The following is a 19,120-nucleotide window of genomic DNA, read 5'->3' as shown; positions in this document are numbered from 1 at the left end:
CATCATCACAATGTACAAACGTCGTAGCCTTGAACAGTCGCGTTTGCGTTGATGAATGAGGAGGGGCATGTGGGTCGCAAGCCATGTTGGTTTCTCAGCGCCACACATTTGGCGGGGTAGTTGCAAAAAAATCAGAGTATATATTTTATAATTTTCCTCAGGTTTTCATCAACAGTTGTGAAACTGGCCTAATGGCCCAATGGCAAGGCGCTTGACTACGATTCCGCAGTAATCAAGAGATTCCAGGTTGTAAGTGTCTCGATCACCATAAGCCTAGATTCGAACCTCAACTAACACCATTCAGCGACCCCTGGTTAGGTCACATATCCTTCTTTTTTGCTTTTTGTTTAAGCATATCAGGACTGCGTTTCACTCGCTTACTCACAGCACATTATGCATTTCTTTTTCGATGGTGACTTGACATGTGCTATTTAATCACTCAAGCTTTTCCAAGTTGCCTGCATCTTTTTTTGGTATTCAAGATCCTGATCTAAGAGGCATTTGGTTGAAGCTACTTCCGCAAGCCATCGTTGTCTACACCGAACCTCTAGTAATCTCATTCCCATTCTTTGTGCCTTTCGCTCCATTCCAGATAGTCGACCATGCTTGGTGCTCCCTCCGTCTTTGCCACACCCGTGACCTCCACTACTTAATTTTCACCACCTTCTGAGTGACCCTCTGTCGCTTTGCGAAATCGGCTGTAGGCCAAGCTTGCACCGTGGACGGCTTGCCCTTCAGTGTATGGATTCGGTTCAGCCTCTCAAGAAACTTTCCGCCATTTGACCGGATAATCAGCTTCTCGAGTAGCGGCATCTCCAAGACATCGGGCACAATGGCTGATGCACCTGGTGGGTGGCCCCAAAGAAACCCGTTGTAGTCACGATGGGACGTAATCTCCAGCTTTCGTGTTGGAAACTCAATTGGTGCTAGAGAGGCAAGAAGATCAATCATTTGACCGCGATCCAATCTGCAATATGCGAAGATGAGGACTGCACTGTGGAGCTTGTTCATGTCTAGATCGTCTGACATCAAACACTGTAGGAAGTTAATGGTCTCAGGCGCGAATCGTGTGATTTTGATAACCAAGTGTCGCGCATACGAGCGTGCTTGCATCTGGGGATAAAGCAGCTGCGAAGATGGTGACAATCCTTTGACGCGTAAGTCATGCTTGGAAGGTAGGATTTCAGTTGGTCTAATGGCGCTGCAGGCTTCAGACCAATGACCTACAAGTTCAATATCCATGAAGTTCTTGGCGTAGAAGACTTCTGTGACAAGACCGGCAAGCTCGGAAATGGAAATAAGGGGCAAGACGTGTTTGTGGTATTGTATAGCCCTTAGTTCATCGAATTGACCAGCCAATGTAAAGTCTCGATGATCAAAGAGGTGGCCGGCTGGAAGGACATGACCGAGGATTTGCGCTTTCAATTCGTCAGGAAAGCCTCGCCATCCTGTCAAGAATGCTGTCAACTGCAGTACCAGATCTTCCATGACAGTTGGTTGAACCATGTCTTTGGTGAGCACTAGTCGAGTGATGACCCCGATTGGAAGTTGTTGAGCAATTCTGTTGTGCTGGTTCCCAATGGGGATGATGGTTGCTAGCCAGGTGAGTGATTACATAGCCGGGGCGCAGTCATGATGTTTCGGAGGTCCTATGACTAAATAAACCACTTCTGTCACTTGTAAACGAATGCAGCCTGATCCGTCTTCTGCATGTTTCCAGATAGCTGGCATTGTGTAACGATTCAGGCTAGCTGAAGCGATTCGACGGAAATCCCCGTTGTGTTTCGATTGCAACCCCTGATATTCAAGACAAGCTTCGAGTAATCGTCTCCTATGTTCTTCATCGAGGGCGGTTGTACTCGAACTCGCTCGATTAGACATCTGCACCTAGACACTTTAAGGGTTCATTCCTGACGCGACCTAGGTATTACTTGAGCCACCGGGACCTGCTGCGTCATCAATAGGCATTGGATGGTATCGTCAAGCAGTCATATTGGCGATGAAGAAGTTCGGCGTCCGTCGGGCACAATTATGAAGGAGCCGCGTCAACGCTAAGTATCCTCGGCTTAGTGCCGCATCCCTGACCCCTCAAAACATCAGCTCACCCAACCTCGCCTGCGTATTCTTTTAAGCTCGCATCTTGCAGCAATCGCGCAGGCATATGTAATTGTTGCATCAGATACCGATCAGTGCGCATGCACTTTGCGTCCGCGTAAGCTGCGGGCGTTGGCTGCAACATGTCGTACAACTAAACTACTTGCAAGCTCCACAGGTCACGGAAACTCGCTCTGCTTTATGGTCCTCTTTTCGATCTGTACATACCTATGTTGCCCCTCGATAGTAGCTTCGGGCTCATTAGCCTATTCCTTGGCCAGCTGCAACTGCTGCGGGTATGTAGGAATTGAACCCTGTCTTTCCGAGGTCACAAATGGGACATAGAAGTCCTTTCCTCGTTCAAGATGATGTCATACAACCGCAGACCTATGGGCTTTCTTTGACCCAAGTAGATGTATGGGACGGCCGCTCGGTCGCTGGCCAAGAGGATGCCCAGATCTCATATAGCCGAAGGTACGCAGCTTCCTCTTTAGGCCTCGATACCAAGCTGAGCGACATGACGAATATGCACTTCGACCCCTACCCATGCCGAGAAGTAGGAAGGTCTGTTGCTGTTCCTCACTACTTTTGCTCAAGTGTTGGCTGGGCAAGCGATAAGCTGCTGCCGGCGCATGCAAGTTGAAACGGTATATTTAAGCTCGCATATGCTACACATCAATCGACCAGGGACTCTGCAAAAGTGTTCGGTCCGAAAACCTAGGACAAGTTTCGCACAGCTCTTCCGAACCGCCCTCCCTTCGTCATCGATACCAAGATGAAGTGGACCAGTATTCTTTGTCTGGCGCCTCTTGTAGCAGCATCGCCTCTTGCTGCCAGGGACGCTAATCCGAGCTATGATGGATATCACGTCTATAGCGTTACACCTGCGTCAGCTCAGGAAGCTCATGATCTAGAGAGACGCTTCTCTAGGTACCACACTCACCCCATACGCGATAGTCTGTCCATAGCCATTCCACCAGAAGACGTTGCGCACTTCAACACGCTCGGACTAAATGCACGTCTGCTGAACACCGACCTGGGTAGCTCCATTCGATCGGCGGACAAACCATCAACCTTCAATCGCGCACTGCACAAACGAGGGGAGTTGCCTGATCTCTCATGGTTTGATACATACCACGATTATGCGGACCACTTAACGTGGTGGGACGATCTTGCGCAGGCCTTTCCAAAGAATTCCGAAAAGCTCGAAATTGGCAAGAGCTATGAGAACCGGAGCATTCACGCTTTTCATCTGTTTGGAGATGAGAAGGAGAGCGAAAGAAAGGATAAGCCTGTAATACTCTGGCACGCCACAGTTCACGCGCGAGAGGTAAGTCATCAATCTTGAGCAATTCATCATGTTGGAACTTACCCAAGAATAGTGGATCTCGACTATGGTGATCGAATATCTTGCTTACCAACTTGTTGACGGCTACAAATCTGGCGACGGCAATGTCACATCGTTCTTGGACCACTATGACTTCTACCTTGTGCCATTCCATAACCCTGATGGTAAGCATTTACTGTCTATCTATACACTTGAAGATGCCTTCAAGCTTACTCATCATAGGCTTTCTCTACACTCAAACTAATGACAGACTCTGGCGCAAGAATCGTCAGCCACGCCCTAGCGTGAATACAACCTGTCTTGGGACGGACGGAAATAGAAACTGGGCCACTGAATGGGCAGCTGAGCCTCCGGGCGGCGGTTCTACGCCCGATCCTTGTGGTCAGACCTATCGTGGTCTTGCGCCTGGCGATACACCAGAGAACCAAGCCATGGACGGACTTTCTGCGAAGCTCGGAGCAACCCCTGCAGGCATTCGCTCCTTCATCGACTTTCATTCCTACAGCCAGCTTATCCTAACGCCCTACGGTTACTCGTGCGATCCACTCCCCGAAACCTTACCACGGATGCTGGAAGTCGCGAATGGTACAGCTCAAGCAATCATGGCTGCGAGCGAACGTGGCAGTATTTACGACTTCGGTCCTGGCTGTCAGATTCTGTACTTTTCGACCGGTAACTCTAGGGATCATCACTACGTTGCGCATGGCGCCAAACACTCGTGGACTATGGAGTTGAGCCCACAAGATGCGGCAGGAGGGTGGCTTCGTCTTGCCACCAGAGGAGATCTGGCCAGTAGTGAAGGAACAGTGGGCCGGTCAATTATGGACACTGAACAATGTTCGGGAAGACTAAATTGGAACTGAGAATAGATATTGTGGCAAGTAATGACTAAGCAATCAGGCTGTCGAATCAATCGACTTGAATATAACCATACTTTCCGGGGCCATTTTCAGCAAGGGTGCAAACACTTCACCGCAGGAACCATTTTGTATTCTGTCACGTACCACCTTATTTCTTGCAAATTACCGCAATATCGAGCAGAGGCCACTTGTATGACACAAGAAGGATTGGTCTAGAATGAATTGTGGACTATTGAGAGAAGGTGCTCACGTGGAATGGTGGCATGTCGTCAAATGTAGCACGGTATGCGTCATAGAGGCACAGATGTACGAATGCTGTCACATTTCCTATTTTGGCATAGTCCGTTGTCGTGATTCTCGCACGCTTCGCGCGATGTGCAGGAGTCGGCTGCTGTTATCCCAAGTCGAAGCGTGCGGAAAAATGTGGAGAGCCTTACCGTGCACGGACACCGGGCGCCTAGAGACACTAGGCGCCTACCTAACAATATTATCGTGATCTTAAACTTAAAGCTATATAACGCTATATAATAGCTTTATATATATAAAAACGTAATATAGCAGTAATTAGATACTTATAATTAATTTATACTATCTAAATTTACTTAGAAGCTTAATATTATAGCTATATAATATTACTTAGATTAGTAGAGAAGATAGAGTAAGTTAAACTTAAGTAGTAGCTATTTTATCTACTACTTATTTTTAATACTTTTCTTTAAAGAAGACTGCTTATAAAGCTTTATACTTACCTCTTTAGAATAATTATATAGCTTTCTTAGTATTATACTACTATTTTTAATGCTTATATTTAGCTTATTTTTTAGCTTTCTTCTTCTCTCTTACTATCTTAAGTTTCTACTTTTTTATATACTTCTCTTTAAGCTTAACTTAATACTAGGCTAGTAAATAGATATAGATAACTTATATATAGGTATAAGTTAAGATATAGTTAAGTATAGGTTAACTAAGGTTAAGTTAATACTAAGACTATATAAGTTAAGATTAAGTATTATATAATAAAGTTAAGTCTAAGTTAAGTTATTCTACTATAAAGTTAAGTTATAGTTAAGTTTTAGAGTACTTAATAAATTATAAGTAAACTAAGCTTATTTTAGAAGATGCATATATTATTTATTCTATATAATTATTATATTAATTCTAGAAGATATATATATTATTTATTCTATGTAATTATTATATTATATTTTTAGTTAAGATAGTAAATATTATAATTAATATAAGAAATATATTATTTGCTAACTATACTTCTTTATTATGCTTATTAGCATAGCATAATAGCCTTACTTATTTCTATAGTAGCTAGGCATAATATAAAGAAGTACTAGAGCTCTATTATATAATATATATATTATTATCTTTATTCTTTTTTATACTACTTTAATATATACTTTTACTTTTATCTAGCATATAAATAAAAAGTAGTAATATAAGAAGATTATTTATCTTCTTATTTAGTAGCAGAGTATTATTTGCTAAAGATAGAGAAAGTAATAAGTTACTTATTACTAAAAAAGTAAGTATAGTTAAATTCTTCTTTATCTTAATATCTATATACTTTTTCTTATTTATTATCTTATATTTAAGAATTATAATATCTTAGATAGACTAGGCGTTTAGTTTATACTAGTAATCTCTAATTATTTTTTTTATAGTATTAAATACTTACTCTATACTAATCTGCGTAATCTATACTGCTAGTATATTCTTAGTAACCTAAGTAAGCTAAGAATATAAACTCTTATTTAATTTCTACTATGCTAGTATATTAATGCTATTCTTATTATTAGAAAGCTTAATTATAAGCATTATAAGATAAGATTTTCTCTTATCTTATATAAATAGAAGCTTATCTTTAGCAGTAGCTAAGAAGCTACTAGATAGTAACTATAAAAGTAATAGTAGCTTATAAAACTACTTTAAAGATAATTATTATAAGTTATTTATTAGTATAAGTATAGAAGTTCTTACTAGTAGAGCATTATAGCGTTTAAGATATTATAGAAATAGTTCTTAGTAGGTATATTTATAGTATAGCTTCTATAATAAGTTCTAGCACTATAGTAAGTTAGCACTATAATAAAATAGCATAATAAATATACTTTATATACTATAAGCTTCTTACTTAGATCTAATATAGTTACTATATTAAAAATAACCTTTCTCTTATTAGCTATTTAAGAATAATACTTCTTTAGTTTCTCTTAACTCTTTTCTATAGTAGCTCTAATAACGTCTAGCTATAGAGTACTATTTACCTTAACGCTATTCTTCTCTAGGCTAGATTTAATATTATCTAGAAAATTAAATAGCTAGTTATAACGTATTCTACTAGTGCATAGGTTAACCTAGCGTATAGGTTAGTTTTACTAAGAATATCTTCTTTCTCTATTAACACAAAATATCTTAATAATAATATATAGAATTAAGTAACTAAGAAGATAGAATTTAGCTTACTCTTTCTGCCTATAATATATATTAATTTTAAAGCCTCTAATGCGCTGCTATAGCATTTAATATACTCTATTTAACGTTAACTTACTAATATAAAGAAATTACGCATCTCTTAGAAACTTATAACTTATATTATAAGCTTACTATAACTAAAGAGCAGATAATTATCTAATATATACTTAACTTTAATTTGCAAGAATTTGCGCTCTAGCTATATAAAGTAGCAGATATAGCTAATAAGCTACTAAGTATAAAAAGTAGTAAGCCTATTAGTAAGTACTAAGCTAAGTACTTTATAATATATTTATCTAAGCTTAAGATAGCTTTTAATTAAGCTAGAGAATAGGTAGAGAATACTCTAGAAAGACCTAGAGATTATTAGCATATAGTTTAAGCTTATAGAAGAGACTATAGCTAAGTATAGCATCTACTAGAATAATATGTATAACTTTAATAAGACTAGCTTCTAGATAAGTATAATTAGCTCTATAAAGATTATTATAAGCATAGAGAGACGCGCTTAACCTAAGCTTATTTAGCTAAGTAATTATAAGTAAGTTATAGTAATCTAGAGTATCTATGCTACTAAGTATATAACTCTGCTTTTTATTATCTATAAGAGACGTATCTATATCTTAGTATAGTATAAGAAAGCTTTAATACTATATAATTAGAAGCTATTAGTCTCTAAGAATAGCTAGATAAATAATGCGCTTAGTCTAGAGTAGTTAAAGTATTTTAACGTATATATAAAAGCGCATTAGATAGAAGAGTATAGGCTACTTATCTTAGACAGCTATAAGAGCTATCTTAACTAGAATTTTAAGAACTACTACGTTAAGAATAAGATCTTAAATCTCTATATACTAGCCTATTTATTATATATTCTCTAGCTACTTAATATAGTCTATTTTTTGCTATTAAAGCGCAAGTACTCTAAATATATCTAGAACTTAGTATAGAAATATATCTTCTATATTAATAAGAAAGGCTTTCTTCTTATCTTTAAAGATATATTTTTTAATATATTTATAAAAGAGAACTATTAAAAGGCCTTTAAGGCTTTAGAACTTATTTCTATTAATGCGTAAGTAGTATTAGATTATCTTAAAGTGCGCCTATATACTCTACTAGAACCTCTCTTCTTAGCAACTCTATAGTAGTTAAAGACTCTAAGCAATACTTATAAGTTTAAATCTTAGTTAAAGCTAGTACGTAATACCTTACTTTAGTTACTTATTATAGCCTAGGCTAGTTTCTTTTAGCTTATAAAAAGTAGTAAGCTAATACTATATAAAAATGCTCTTTAATATACTTAGATATATAAGCTTAAAGAGTAATTAGTAGAAATAACTAAGTAGAAATTATAGAAGTATAAGCAGATTTAGTAGAGTAGTACTATAGAGTATAGTAAGATAGTAACGTAGATAGCTATAGAGGCGTCTATAGCTACTAGGCAGTTAAAAAGAAGTTATAGTAGTAGGTTAATTAAGAAAGAGCTTAACTAGCTAGATAATGCTATAGAAACTATAGTAAGACTAGGTATAATGCATAAATATGCAAAAAGAATATAGAAGCATCTTCTAAATTAGATATAGGCATATTATATATAGGCTCTCTTATAGATAGCAATAAAATTAAAGATATATAACTAAAGTTTATTATACTAAGTAAAACTAACCTACGTGCTAGATTAACCTACGTACTAGTAGAATATGTTATATAAGCTATATATTATTAACTTAAGGCGCGTTATTCTTGCTAAGTGCAGATATAGCTTCTTTAAACTTACTAAGTAAGTAGATAATTAACTATATATACTCTTACTTACTTAGTCCTAGTTAGAGCTTTTAGAGATCTTTCTAATTAACGTTGTTGCAGCTATAAGAATCTGCCTAGAGAGTAGTTAGTCTATAAGTAATCTTACTCTTTAGCTATCTATTAATATATAGTTGTAATTAGATTACTCGCTTATATATATTATATATAGAATTCTATCTTATACTGTTATTGCATATTATAGATAGATAAGCTATTAGAAGTAATTCTAATTATAAGGCTATAAACTGCTTAAAATGCTAAGGCAATAAATTAATAGCTATATAGTAAGCCTAGATTAGTATAGATATTAGTATATAATAAAAGCATATAATAAAGAGTAACTTACTTTGCAAAGTAAGTTTAGAACTAATATCTTAGTATATATATCTTAAATATGCTACTGCTATAGTCTCTAAGCCTTCTTAATATTATAAGATACTACTAGCTTTAGATACTTAATAATATCTTATACTATAAAGTTAATTATATAAGTAAGATATGTAATTATATTCTCTTCTGCGTTCTAGATAATATTATTCTCTAGAAGCTATTACTCTAAGTTAGAGGCAAGTATACTATTATTTTCTATATTATTACTTATAATAGCTAGAAGTTTTATAGTTATTTAAGTAGACTTAAGAGTCTTTATAAGCTTAGTTGCTATAGTAATACTAGTATAGCTCTTATAAAGTAGAATAAAATTAAGCAGCTTCTTAGTAAGCTCGCTAGTTATTATTAATATAGTAACTAGTAATTATAAGAAACGCTAGATAATTATCTGCTATCTACTTATCTAATATAATAGATAGCTTTGTCTTTATGCTTATAGAAGAAAGATATTATGCCTTAGCAATATTAGCCTATTCTATAACAGCCTTATAGAGTTTATAATAGCTTATTATTATAGTATCTAGCTAGAGAAAGTATATAAAGTATTTAAATAAGACTTAGTTAACTATATAGAAGAACTAGTTATTATTAATAAATATGCAGATAAGCTTATACTTAAATGCATTAGTTAAGTAGAGTATAATAAAGTTTTATTATTGCTATTATTTTATTAAAATTTAAGTTCTAGTTATAGAATAGACTAAGATATTAATATTATTATATAGATTTAAGACTTTATAGTTAAGAAGATAAGTTATGCTAATTATTTAAATAGCTAGATATTATAAGATATACTTATAATTAAGGCAGTAAACGTATAGTTAGCTAGTGCTAATATAAGTATACTATCTAAAATAGGTCTATATAGTAGCTATACGCATAGTAGAGTTCTAGCGTAAATTTTTAGGTTCTAACTTCTTTCTGCTATAATAAGTATTATTCTACTAGCTGTTCTAAGCTATAAATAACTCTATATTAGTATCTAGTTTAGGTTAATAGAGAATCTAGAGTATAGTTATATTACTTTTCTTATTAGAGAGAGAAAGCTTTAAGCTCTAGCCTATATAGAATTTCTAGAACCTCTAGAAATAATTTAGTAATATTAGCTAATAGAATAGATATTCTTATAATAATAGAATATAATAATATAAGAGTAGTTATATTTATTAGGCGTTATATAAGTAAATAGATTTTTAAAATTATATAGACTATAAGTTAAAATACTAAGTTATAAGTTATTAATAATAAGTATAAAGCAGATATAGACATATATATAGATATACTAACTCTCTATGCTTACTTAGCGTAATATGCATAAGTAATTATATTATAGATATATAAGAGTTATAACTCTCTGCGCTTACTTAGCATAATATATATTAGCAATTATATTATATGCATATAAGAGTTATAGTTAGTATATTAATATATAGTATATTTAGAAGCTAGCAGAGTTTTTAAGTATTACTCTATAATAATTAGCTTAGATAATAGCTTAGTATTATACCTCTAAGCCTATGCTTTGTTTAAAGCACTAGCTATTTTAGAACTTAGCTAGTCTAAGAATCTCTTAAAGTCTAATGCCTCTTTAGTTTCTAATTCTAAATTCTTATCTTTAATTACTATAGCTTCTTCTATACTATCTACTTTAGGCTTTTCTTCTTTATTTTTATTCTTCTTACTAAGCTTACTATCTAGTCTATAGTTATCTAGAAGCTTACTTAAGTACTTCTTAAGCTTAAATTTCTTCTTATCTATATCTTTAATCTAGACCTTATAGTCTAGGTTTAGAACGTACTTACTAGTTTTCTTAATATACTTAAGATAGCATAGCTTAGCAGTATTAGTTATTATATATAATAAATATATATAATAAACTTACTCTTAGTTATTATTTCTTATAACTTTAAGATTATTAGTAGAAAGTTTTCTATAAAATCTTTACTATTTCTTCTTTTTAGCTTTACTCTTAAACTCTTTAAACTAAAGCTTTTTAAGACCTAACTTATACTCTTAGCGTATAATCTTCTTAAGAATGCTACTAAAGCTAAATAGACGCCTAGTAGAGTTTAGGCTTTTACTTTATTTAGAGTATTTAACTTTCTTAGTAGAAGCTCTATTAGCTTTATTAAGAGTTAGCTAATATATATATAAGTTAATTTTCTACTTAATATTATTCTATCTTTTATAAGCATTTATTAGCATATTCTCTAGCTACTTAGCTATAGTAGAGTAAGTATTTAACTATAATAAAGATATATAATAACTTACTACTAGATTTCTATCTAAAGCGCTTTTCTATAAGTGCCTTATATATATCTCTAACCTTTCTAGGCTAACTCTTATATAGTATATTAGAATTATACTCTAGAAAATCTTTTCTAATGCGCTTTCTAAGGTATTTCTTTATAGCCTAGTTAGTATCTTTTGCTTTTATAAGTACTCTCTCTTCTTTAGATCTTAGTATAGTATACTTTCTTTAAGCTATAGTATAAGTAGTAGTACTTAGTTTATACTTAGAATTAATAGTAAAGTTAGTAAAGTAGCTATGCTTAACTTCTTAATTATAAAATATAAGAATCTAACTAACTTTATTTAGTCTTAACTTAAATCTCTAGTTATATTAGCATATACTATTATAAAATGCTATAATAATATCTTATTAATCTTAACTTACTTATTAAAACTAAAATTCTCTAGAATAGTAGAGTTATAATTTAGTAGTAAACTTTCTAGCATATCTAGGTTTTCTTCTTAAGTATATACTATGCTATATTATAAAGTAGCGTAATAAAAGTATATAATAAAATCTAGTAGTAGAGAAGTAGCTAATCTAAAGTTTAGAAAGTTAAGAATATAAAGTTATAGCCTATATACTGCTATTTAAAAGCTATACTAGCATAGTTACTAAGTTAATAACTCTATATAATATATATTAAATTCTTTAGATATTAAACTAAGCTAAAATTAGTATAAAATAAAAGCTAGTAGTAAGTACTATTATCCTATTTATTATTATAGTTTCTTATTATATATAGAGATATGCATTACGCTATAGAGGCTATAGTACTTATAAATAGATAAAAGATAAATAAAACTTCTAAAAAAAGAAGTTTTTATCTCTCTAACTAGGAATATCTTGCTTTAAAATAGCTATATCTTAATAAAACTAGTGCTAGAAGAAAGCGCAGACTCTAAACTATTAGCTTATAAATTATTATAGTTTATTATTCTATATCTAGCTCTATATAGAAGTAGTAGATCTAAAACTAGAGCTTTCTGCTACTTTTATGCTAGTAGAGATCTGCGCACGCTAGTAGATCTATCGTAGATATTTAAATTATTAGATTTTCTCTATATACTACTACTATAACTTCTTTAAATTTCTTAATATATTTTAATATATCTTCTTAAGTATTAGCTTTTAGTAGCAGTAATAATAAGAAAGAGACTTTTATTATACTTACTTTAGCTAAGATTTTTATACTTACTAATATTAAAGATTCTTAAATTAGTAGTAATAAAAACTCTACTAATAATAATAAAGAAAAGTTTAATAATAATCTTAAAGAGCAGCCTCTATATTAGAAGAAAACTTTAAAAACTTCTAAGTTAAGAGTTAGCGCTACTAAGGCTAAGAGAAAGAGATTAGCTAAAGTTAGTAGTAAAGAGCTTAGAAAGAACCTTACTTCTATAGCTACGCATAAGAAATCTATTATCTCTAAACTTAGCACTAAGGCTTTAATAAATATTAAGACTAGAAAAGCTAAAGCTAGTAGCAAGAAAGCTTATTACTATAAGCTAGGTAGTATATTATTATAGCTTATTATTATATCTAACTACTTACTATACTTAGCTATATCTCTAAGACAGATCTATTAATATTAGAAGTTAATAGAAATGCTTATTTCTAAGGCCTTACTTAACTACCTTATTAGAGAGATTACTTAGTAATATAAGCCTAATTTTTAATTTTAGAGAGTTATAATTAATATAATCTAAGAGGCATTAGAGGCTTTTCTTATTAGCTACTTTAAGAATATATTATATTATACTTTAATTAATATATACTAATATCTCTAGACTATAATATTAATATAATATATACTAAGCGCATTATTATTTAGAAAAAGAATAGTAAGCTTACTATATACTACTACTAGAAGCTACTTATATTAAACTTATTTATAGGCTATACTAGTAGGTACTTATATAAGTATAGAACTAAAACTTTATATAAAGTATAGTAAGCTTACTATGCGCTACTATAAGAAGCTACTTATATTACTATTATTTCTAAGCTATAATAGTAAGTACTTAAATAAGTATATAAAAGTCTCTATAAGTCTAAATATAGACGCACGTCAGGAAAACTAAAAATCTGTTAAATATTTATTTCTATTAATACTGTAGAATTGACTGTGTCGCTAGCGAGTTGATTAATTCAAGGAATTTATGTTTGTTATTAAATATACTTTGAAACAAAACTTCGTTAAAATAGTTAGTACTATTAGAATTGTCGGAACCGTCGACGCAACAGTCTAGCACGTAACTTTACTATCTTTAACTGTTATATTTTCTTTCTTTCTACTTACTCTGTCTTTCTACCTGCGCTATTAAAGTTTACTTCTTTAATATACTTTCCTTAGTATCTTACTACATATTTACTTCTTTCTGCATTATAACTAGATATTACAGATATCACTAGAAAGAGCTTTGTTAGGATTATTAGTAACATAAGAATTATTCTATTACTATGCTAGTCCTGCATTCTATACAGTTATCTACTGTTAAGCACTGTTAAGCACTGTTAAGCACTATTAAGCACCTTTTCTAGCAGTGCGCCGGACCTTAGCAGAGTACTTCTAAACTTATAACAATTAGTTTAGTTTAATGCTAGTCTATGCGTTGATCCGTAACTGTCGATCCTCTACCTTATAGTTTATCTTAGGAAGTTATTTTAACGTCCTGCTTACCTAGTACTTTAAGTTCTAGTTCACTGTCTAGGTTAAAATAGACAATGCTAACATATATTTCTGCTAACTAGCTAAGTTAGTATACTTAGAACATAAATTAATCCTATGTGTTCTGCCTGTCTTGCGGCTCTATAATGACGACGTGCGTAGCTTCTGTTAGTGTAATTGCCTCTGCAAATGCTATTAAAGCTACTATAATCTAAGGCCTATCTAGATCTCTCTATTTAGCAAGCTTAAGGTTGATTTCGTGCTGTATTATACCTCTCTGCATAACTAAGACGCTCTTGTTACTAAACTTCTCTCTTAAGCCTAGCTACGTTACTGCCTGCACGATTAGTTTATACGACTCTATAAGGATTTTAGCGCAGACTTCCTTTAGCGGTAGTGGTGTATTAGCTGCTTTTGCTGCATCTTCTGCTACAATGCTCTATGTCCGGCTTAGCGTTTCTAGAATTTTAACCTTAGAGCATAAATTTAATAGGTTTTGAAACTTTAGGCTGCTTTTAGTTATAGCACGCGCCTCTCGTACTAGGAAATAGTCCTTGCTTAGGTTAGTAAAGAGATTCTTTACGCTGTTTAACGTGAAGCGTTTAACTTTGCAGCTGCTATATATTTTAAACTGTGCTGCCTTTAGAGTAGCAAGCGCAGAGTAGGATGCTATTGCCTGCATCTTAAAGCAGTTAAAGATTACACGTCTGCTAGCTTCTAATTTATTAAGGCCTTCTTTTTCTAGAATATCTCTGCATTGGTTGCTTAGCGTTTTGTACTGTGCTAAGGAAATCTAGATATAGGCAGCTTTAGAAGTAAGGCAGGAAGTCGCCCGTTAATGCTAGATATTAGTTTGCCTTACATGGTTGCGCGTCTTTAATATTCTTTTTAATATAAACCTCTGCGCTACTGCTGCTCCTTAAGATATAAGTTCTTTATACTTATAAGACGACTTGTGTTCGCTTGCGTCGTGCTTTATATTAGCAATTATATTGCGCTATTGTTTAGCTATTACTATGGCTATTGAGAGCTGTGTTTTAGCGAGTCCTATAAGATAGTATCTTCCGCAATTAACTAGTAGACTGCATCTTCTATCTTATAGATGCGATTGCTAGTTACGGAGTCTCTCTTATTAGTAGCGTTGAACTAGTTAGAGACCTCTTTCCTGTTTTAAAGGCTAATAAGTGCTAGCGATACGAAGATTAAGATCTTATTTAGTCTCTTATTCTATAGGCGTTCCGGACAGAGCCTATGCTTTCTATTAGTATCTGTAGTTATAGCTTTAAATATCCTAGTAAAACTTAGCTATGATTATGCTCTCTAACTTGCAATTATGAAATTTATTGAATACAGTCCGCCCCTATATAGTAACATAACTAGGAAGCAGTATTGCCTTCTTTTCTATATAAGGACTGCCTTTGCGTATAATTATTCGCTGTGCCGTAACGCTTATAGTGTTATAAGCTCTAAACATATGCTTATCTACCTTTCTGAAGCTGCAGACTATCATAAACTATACTGCTAACGGTGCTAGACAGTGCTTCGTAGCCTTAGGGTGCACAGCAGGGCGTATTTGCTTCTAGTATTATCTAGTAGACTGTTTCTTAATGATCTACGCCTCCTAGCACGTAGCTCTATAAGGCGACTAACTTATTAGCGGCAGCAAGCGCTTTAGAGATAGCGTTAGTAGTATCGATTCGCATCTCTATTGCTTTCTCTTTCGTTAGTCTACCTATGTTCTCTAGGAGAGAGTTACTAAAGAAGCAGAACTGTAGGGCTAGCGGATTGCTTAGGTCGCACTACGTAGAGTTTGCAGAGATCTATTGCAACTACCTTGTTTTTCTAGGCATTAGCTGCTTGCCTCTAACTAGTCATTATTATAGCTGCTTGTTGAGGTTCAGCGTTAAAGAAAGAGCTTCTTTTGCACGCGCAGTAGAACGTTCTCTCGCCTTTAGTAGGATATAGCTTATCGTTATCGTTAACTGCGTTATATTCTGTTGCGTTGCCTTCTGCTTGTGCATTTTGTACTTCTGTCTAGTTCTTAAAGTAAACGTGTCTTATAAGGACGGCGAGCACTATCGCTTGCGTTTTGCCTATCGCGTTATAGCGTTAGCAAAGATCCTGCTATTATTAGATAATAACTCTTTAAAGTAGAGGATGTATGCGTCTGTAAGCTAGTATAGAGTAAAGTTGCAACTAACCCTCTAATATGCTAGTAGCTTTATTATGCGCTTATTCTAAAGGTTATTAATTAAAACGCTAAAGAATACTGTAGCTAAAGTCTACTCTTCTAGAGTGCAGTATTCTATTGCTATCCTTACTCTTGCAGAGAGACTGTCTCTCGTTCTAGTTTATTTATTAGCAGAGTGAACAGTAGTTAACTGTCTTCTATAGTAGACTTACTTAGCGTTTAATAAGGCTTTAAGCCTTTTCTTTTATTCTCTAGCAAGGTCCTTTGCTATCGTTGCCTCCTTATCCTCTAAGTTATCCTTAGAGTTAATGTCTGAGCTGCTGTCTAAGCAGTAGTCGTTGCTATCTAGCAGGCTATCTAGCTAAGTCTTGCGCTCCTAAGCTTCTTTCTCCTCTTTCTCTTTTTTAGCCTTAGCTAGCTCCTCTTTGTCTCTGGTCTTCTTAAGCTGCGCTTCCTTTCCTAACTGCTTTCTTTTAGCTAATTAAGCGCAGGCTGCTGCTCTGTCTCTCCTGCGTAGGCGTAGGGACGTCGCTGCTAGTATTAGAGTCTTCTAAATCTTTGTCTTTCTTAGTTCTTCTCCTGCTTGCTTTTGCATATCTGCTATCTGCTGCCTTAGTCTTACAGCGCTTAAGAGGAGGTCTGTCTAGTATAAGTTTAGAATGTTAGCCTCTCTTCTTAGGTAGTAAGAGCTATTCTAGTAGTAAGAGCTGTTCCGGTAGTTTATTAGGTTAGAATGTTACTGCATATAGATGTTAGTAGTATATATTTTAGTTTTGAGGGTTCGTGCTATACCTTTATTAGAATTACCTAGCAGTTTCGTTATCTAGCATAATAGCATTACTGCTCTAAGCCTCCTTAACTTAATATGAGAGTTAATAGTACCTAGCAAGTCGTCGTCGTCCTTAATAAGCGTCATCGTTAACGCATCTATAACCTAAGAGGTACCTGCTTAGTACTAATTAGAGTACTTAGGCAATAATAAATGCTGAATAAGGGCATCGTACTTAAGGTGCTAAGCTCTAACCTTAAAGTAGTTCTCCTCTAATTTCTGCTAGCTTTTGTCAGGAAAACTAAAAATCTGTCGAATATTTATTTCTATTAATACTGTAGAATTGACTGTGTCGCTAGCGAGTTGATCGATTTAAGGAATTTATGTTTGTTATTAAATATACTTTAAAACAAAACTTCGTTTAAAATAGTTAGTACTGTCGGGAATTGTCAGAACCGTCGACGCGACGGTCTAGCACGCAACTTTACTGTCTTTAACTGTTATATTTTCTTTTCTCTCTACCTACTCTATCTTTCTACCTGCGCTATTGAAGTTTACTTCTTTAATATACTTTTCTTAGTATCTTACTATATATTTACTTCTTTCTGCATTGTAACTAGACATCACAGATATTACTAGAAAGAGCTTTGTTAGGATTGTTAGTAATATAAGAATTATTCTATTACTATGCTAGTCCTGCATTCTATACAGTTATCTACTGTTAAGCACTATTAAGCACTATTAAGCACTGTTAAGCACCTTTCCTAGCAGTGCGCTAGACCTTAGCAGAGTGCTTCTAAACTTATAACAATTAGTTTAGTTTAATGCTAGTCTATGCGTTAATCTGTAACTGTTAATCCTCTACCTTATAGTTTATCTCAGGAAGTTGTTTTAACGTCCTGCTTGCCTAGTACTTTGAGTTTCAGTTTACTGTCTAGGTTAAAATAGACAATGCTGATACATATTTCTGCTAACTAGCTGAGTTAGTACACTTAGAATATAAATTAATCCTATGTGTTCTGCCTGTCTTGTAGCTCTATAATAACGACGTGCGTAGCTTCTGTTAGTGTAATTGCCTCTGCAAATGCTATTAAAGCTACTATAATCTAAGGCCTATCTGGATCCCTCTATTTAGTAAGCTTAAGGTTGATTTCGTGCTGTGTTATATCTTCCTGCATAACTAAGACGCTCTCGTTACTGAACTTCTCTCTTAAGCCTAGCTACGTTACTGCCTGCACGATTAGTTTATACGACTTATATAAGGATTTTAGCGCAGACTTCCTTTAGCAGTAGTAGTGTATTAGCTGCTTTCGCTGCATCTTCTGCTGTAATGCTCTATATCCGGCTTAGCGTTCCTAGAATTTTAACCTTAGAGCATAAATTTAATAGGTTTTGAAACTTTAGGCTGCTTTTAGTTATAGCACGCGCCTCTTATACTAGGAAATAGTCCTTGCTTAGGTTGGTAAAGAGGTTCTTTACGCTATTTAACGTAAAGCGTTTAACTTTGCGGCTGCTGTATGTTTTAAACTGTGCTGCCTTTAGAGTAGCAAGCGCAGGGTAGGATGCTATTGCCTGCATCTTGAAGCGGTTGAAGATTATACGTCTGCTAGCTTCTAATTTATTAAGGCCTTCTTTTTCTAGGATATCTCTGCATTATTGCTTAGCGTTTTGTACTGTGCTGAGGAAATCTAGATATAGGCAGCTTTGGAAGTAAGGCAGGAAGTCGCTCTTAATGCTGAATATTAGTTTGCCCTACGGGTCGCGCGTCTTTAATATTCTTTTTAATATAAACCTCTGCGCTACTGCTGCTTCTTAAGATATAAGTTCTTTATACTTATAAGATAACTTGTGTTCGCTTGCGTCGTGCTTTACATTAGCAATTATATTGCGCTATTGTTTAGCTATTGCTAGGCTATTAAGGGCTGTGTTTTAGCGAGTCCTATAAGATAGTGTCTCTGCAATTAACTAGTAGACTGCATCTTCTATCTTATAGATGCGATCGCTAGTTACGGAGTCTCTCTTATTAGTAGCGTTAAACTAGTTAGAGACTCCTTTCCTATTTTGAAGGCTAATAAGTGCTAGCGATACGAAGATTAAGATCTTATTTAGTCCTTGTTCTATAGGCGTTCCGGACAGAGCTTATGCTTTCTATTAGTATCTGTAGTTGTAGCTTCGAATATCCTAGTAAAACTTAGCTATGATTGTGCTCTC

At 34.1% G+C, this 19,120-nt stretch overlaps 4 protein-coding genes across 4 annotated transcripts; 3 read left to right on the top strand and 1 right to left on the bottom strand.

Moving 5' to 3' along the window:
* Nucleotides 1–645: 645 nt before the first annotated feature.
* Nucleotides 646–1,634, bottom strand: SNOG_11700 (hypothetical protein; the record flags this gene model as incomplete). Its single annotated transcript, XM_001801886.1, has 2 exons — nt 646–1,595; nt 1,616–1,634. 2 exons carry the CDS (start codon nt 1,632–1,634, stop codon nt 646–648), a joined length of 969 nt encoding a protein of 322 aa, XP_001801938.1.
* Nucleotides 1,372–1,524, top strand: SNOG_20126 (hypothetical protein; the record flags this gene model as incomplete). Its single annotated transcript, XM_001801887.1, has 1 exon — nt 1,372–1,524. The coding sequence occupies one exon, from the start codon at nt 1,372–1,374 to the stop codon at nt 1,522–1,524; it is 153 nt and encodes a 50-aa protein (XP_001801939.1).
* A 690-nt stretch (nt 1,635–2,324) lies between the features above and the next one.
* On the top strand, nt 2,325–2,737 carry SNOG_11699 (hypothetical protein; the record flags this gene model as incomplete). Its single annotated transcript, XM_001801885.1, has 2 exons — nt 2,325–2,390; nt 2,480–2,737. The coding sequence occupies 2 exons, from the start codon at nt 2,325–2,327 to the stop codon at nt 2,735–2,737; spliced, it is 324 nt and encodes a 107-aa protein (XP_001801937.1).
* Nucleotides 2,738–2,869: 132 nt separating this feature from the next.
* SNOG_11698 (hypothetical protein) lies at nt 2,870–4,305 on the top strand (the record flags this gene model as incomplete). Its single annotated transcript, XM_001801884.1, has 3 exons — nt 2,870–3,424; nt 3,477–3,606; nt 3,665–4,305. 3 exons carry the CDS (start codon nt 2,870–2,872, stop codon nt 4,303–4,305), a joined length of 1,326 nt encoding a protein of 441 aa, XP_001801936.1.
* Between the last annotated feature and the right edge of the window lie 14,815 nt (nt 4,306–19,120).

This window comes from Parastagonospora nodorum (genome assembly GCF_000146915.1).
Source record: "Parastagonospora nodorum SN15 chromosome Unknown scaffold_20, whole genome shotgun sequence".
NCBI lineage: Eukaryota > Fungi > Ascomycota > Dothideomycetes > Pleosporales > Phaeosphaeriaceae > Parastagonospora > Parastagonospora nodorum.
This window is presented reverse-complemented; position numbering and strand designations above follow the sequence as displayed.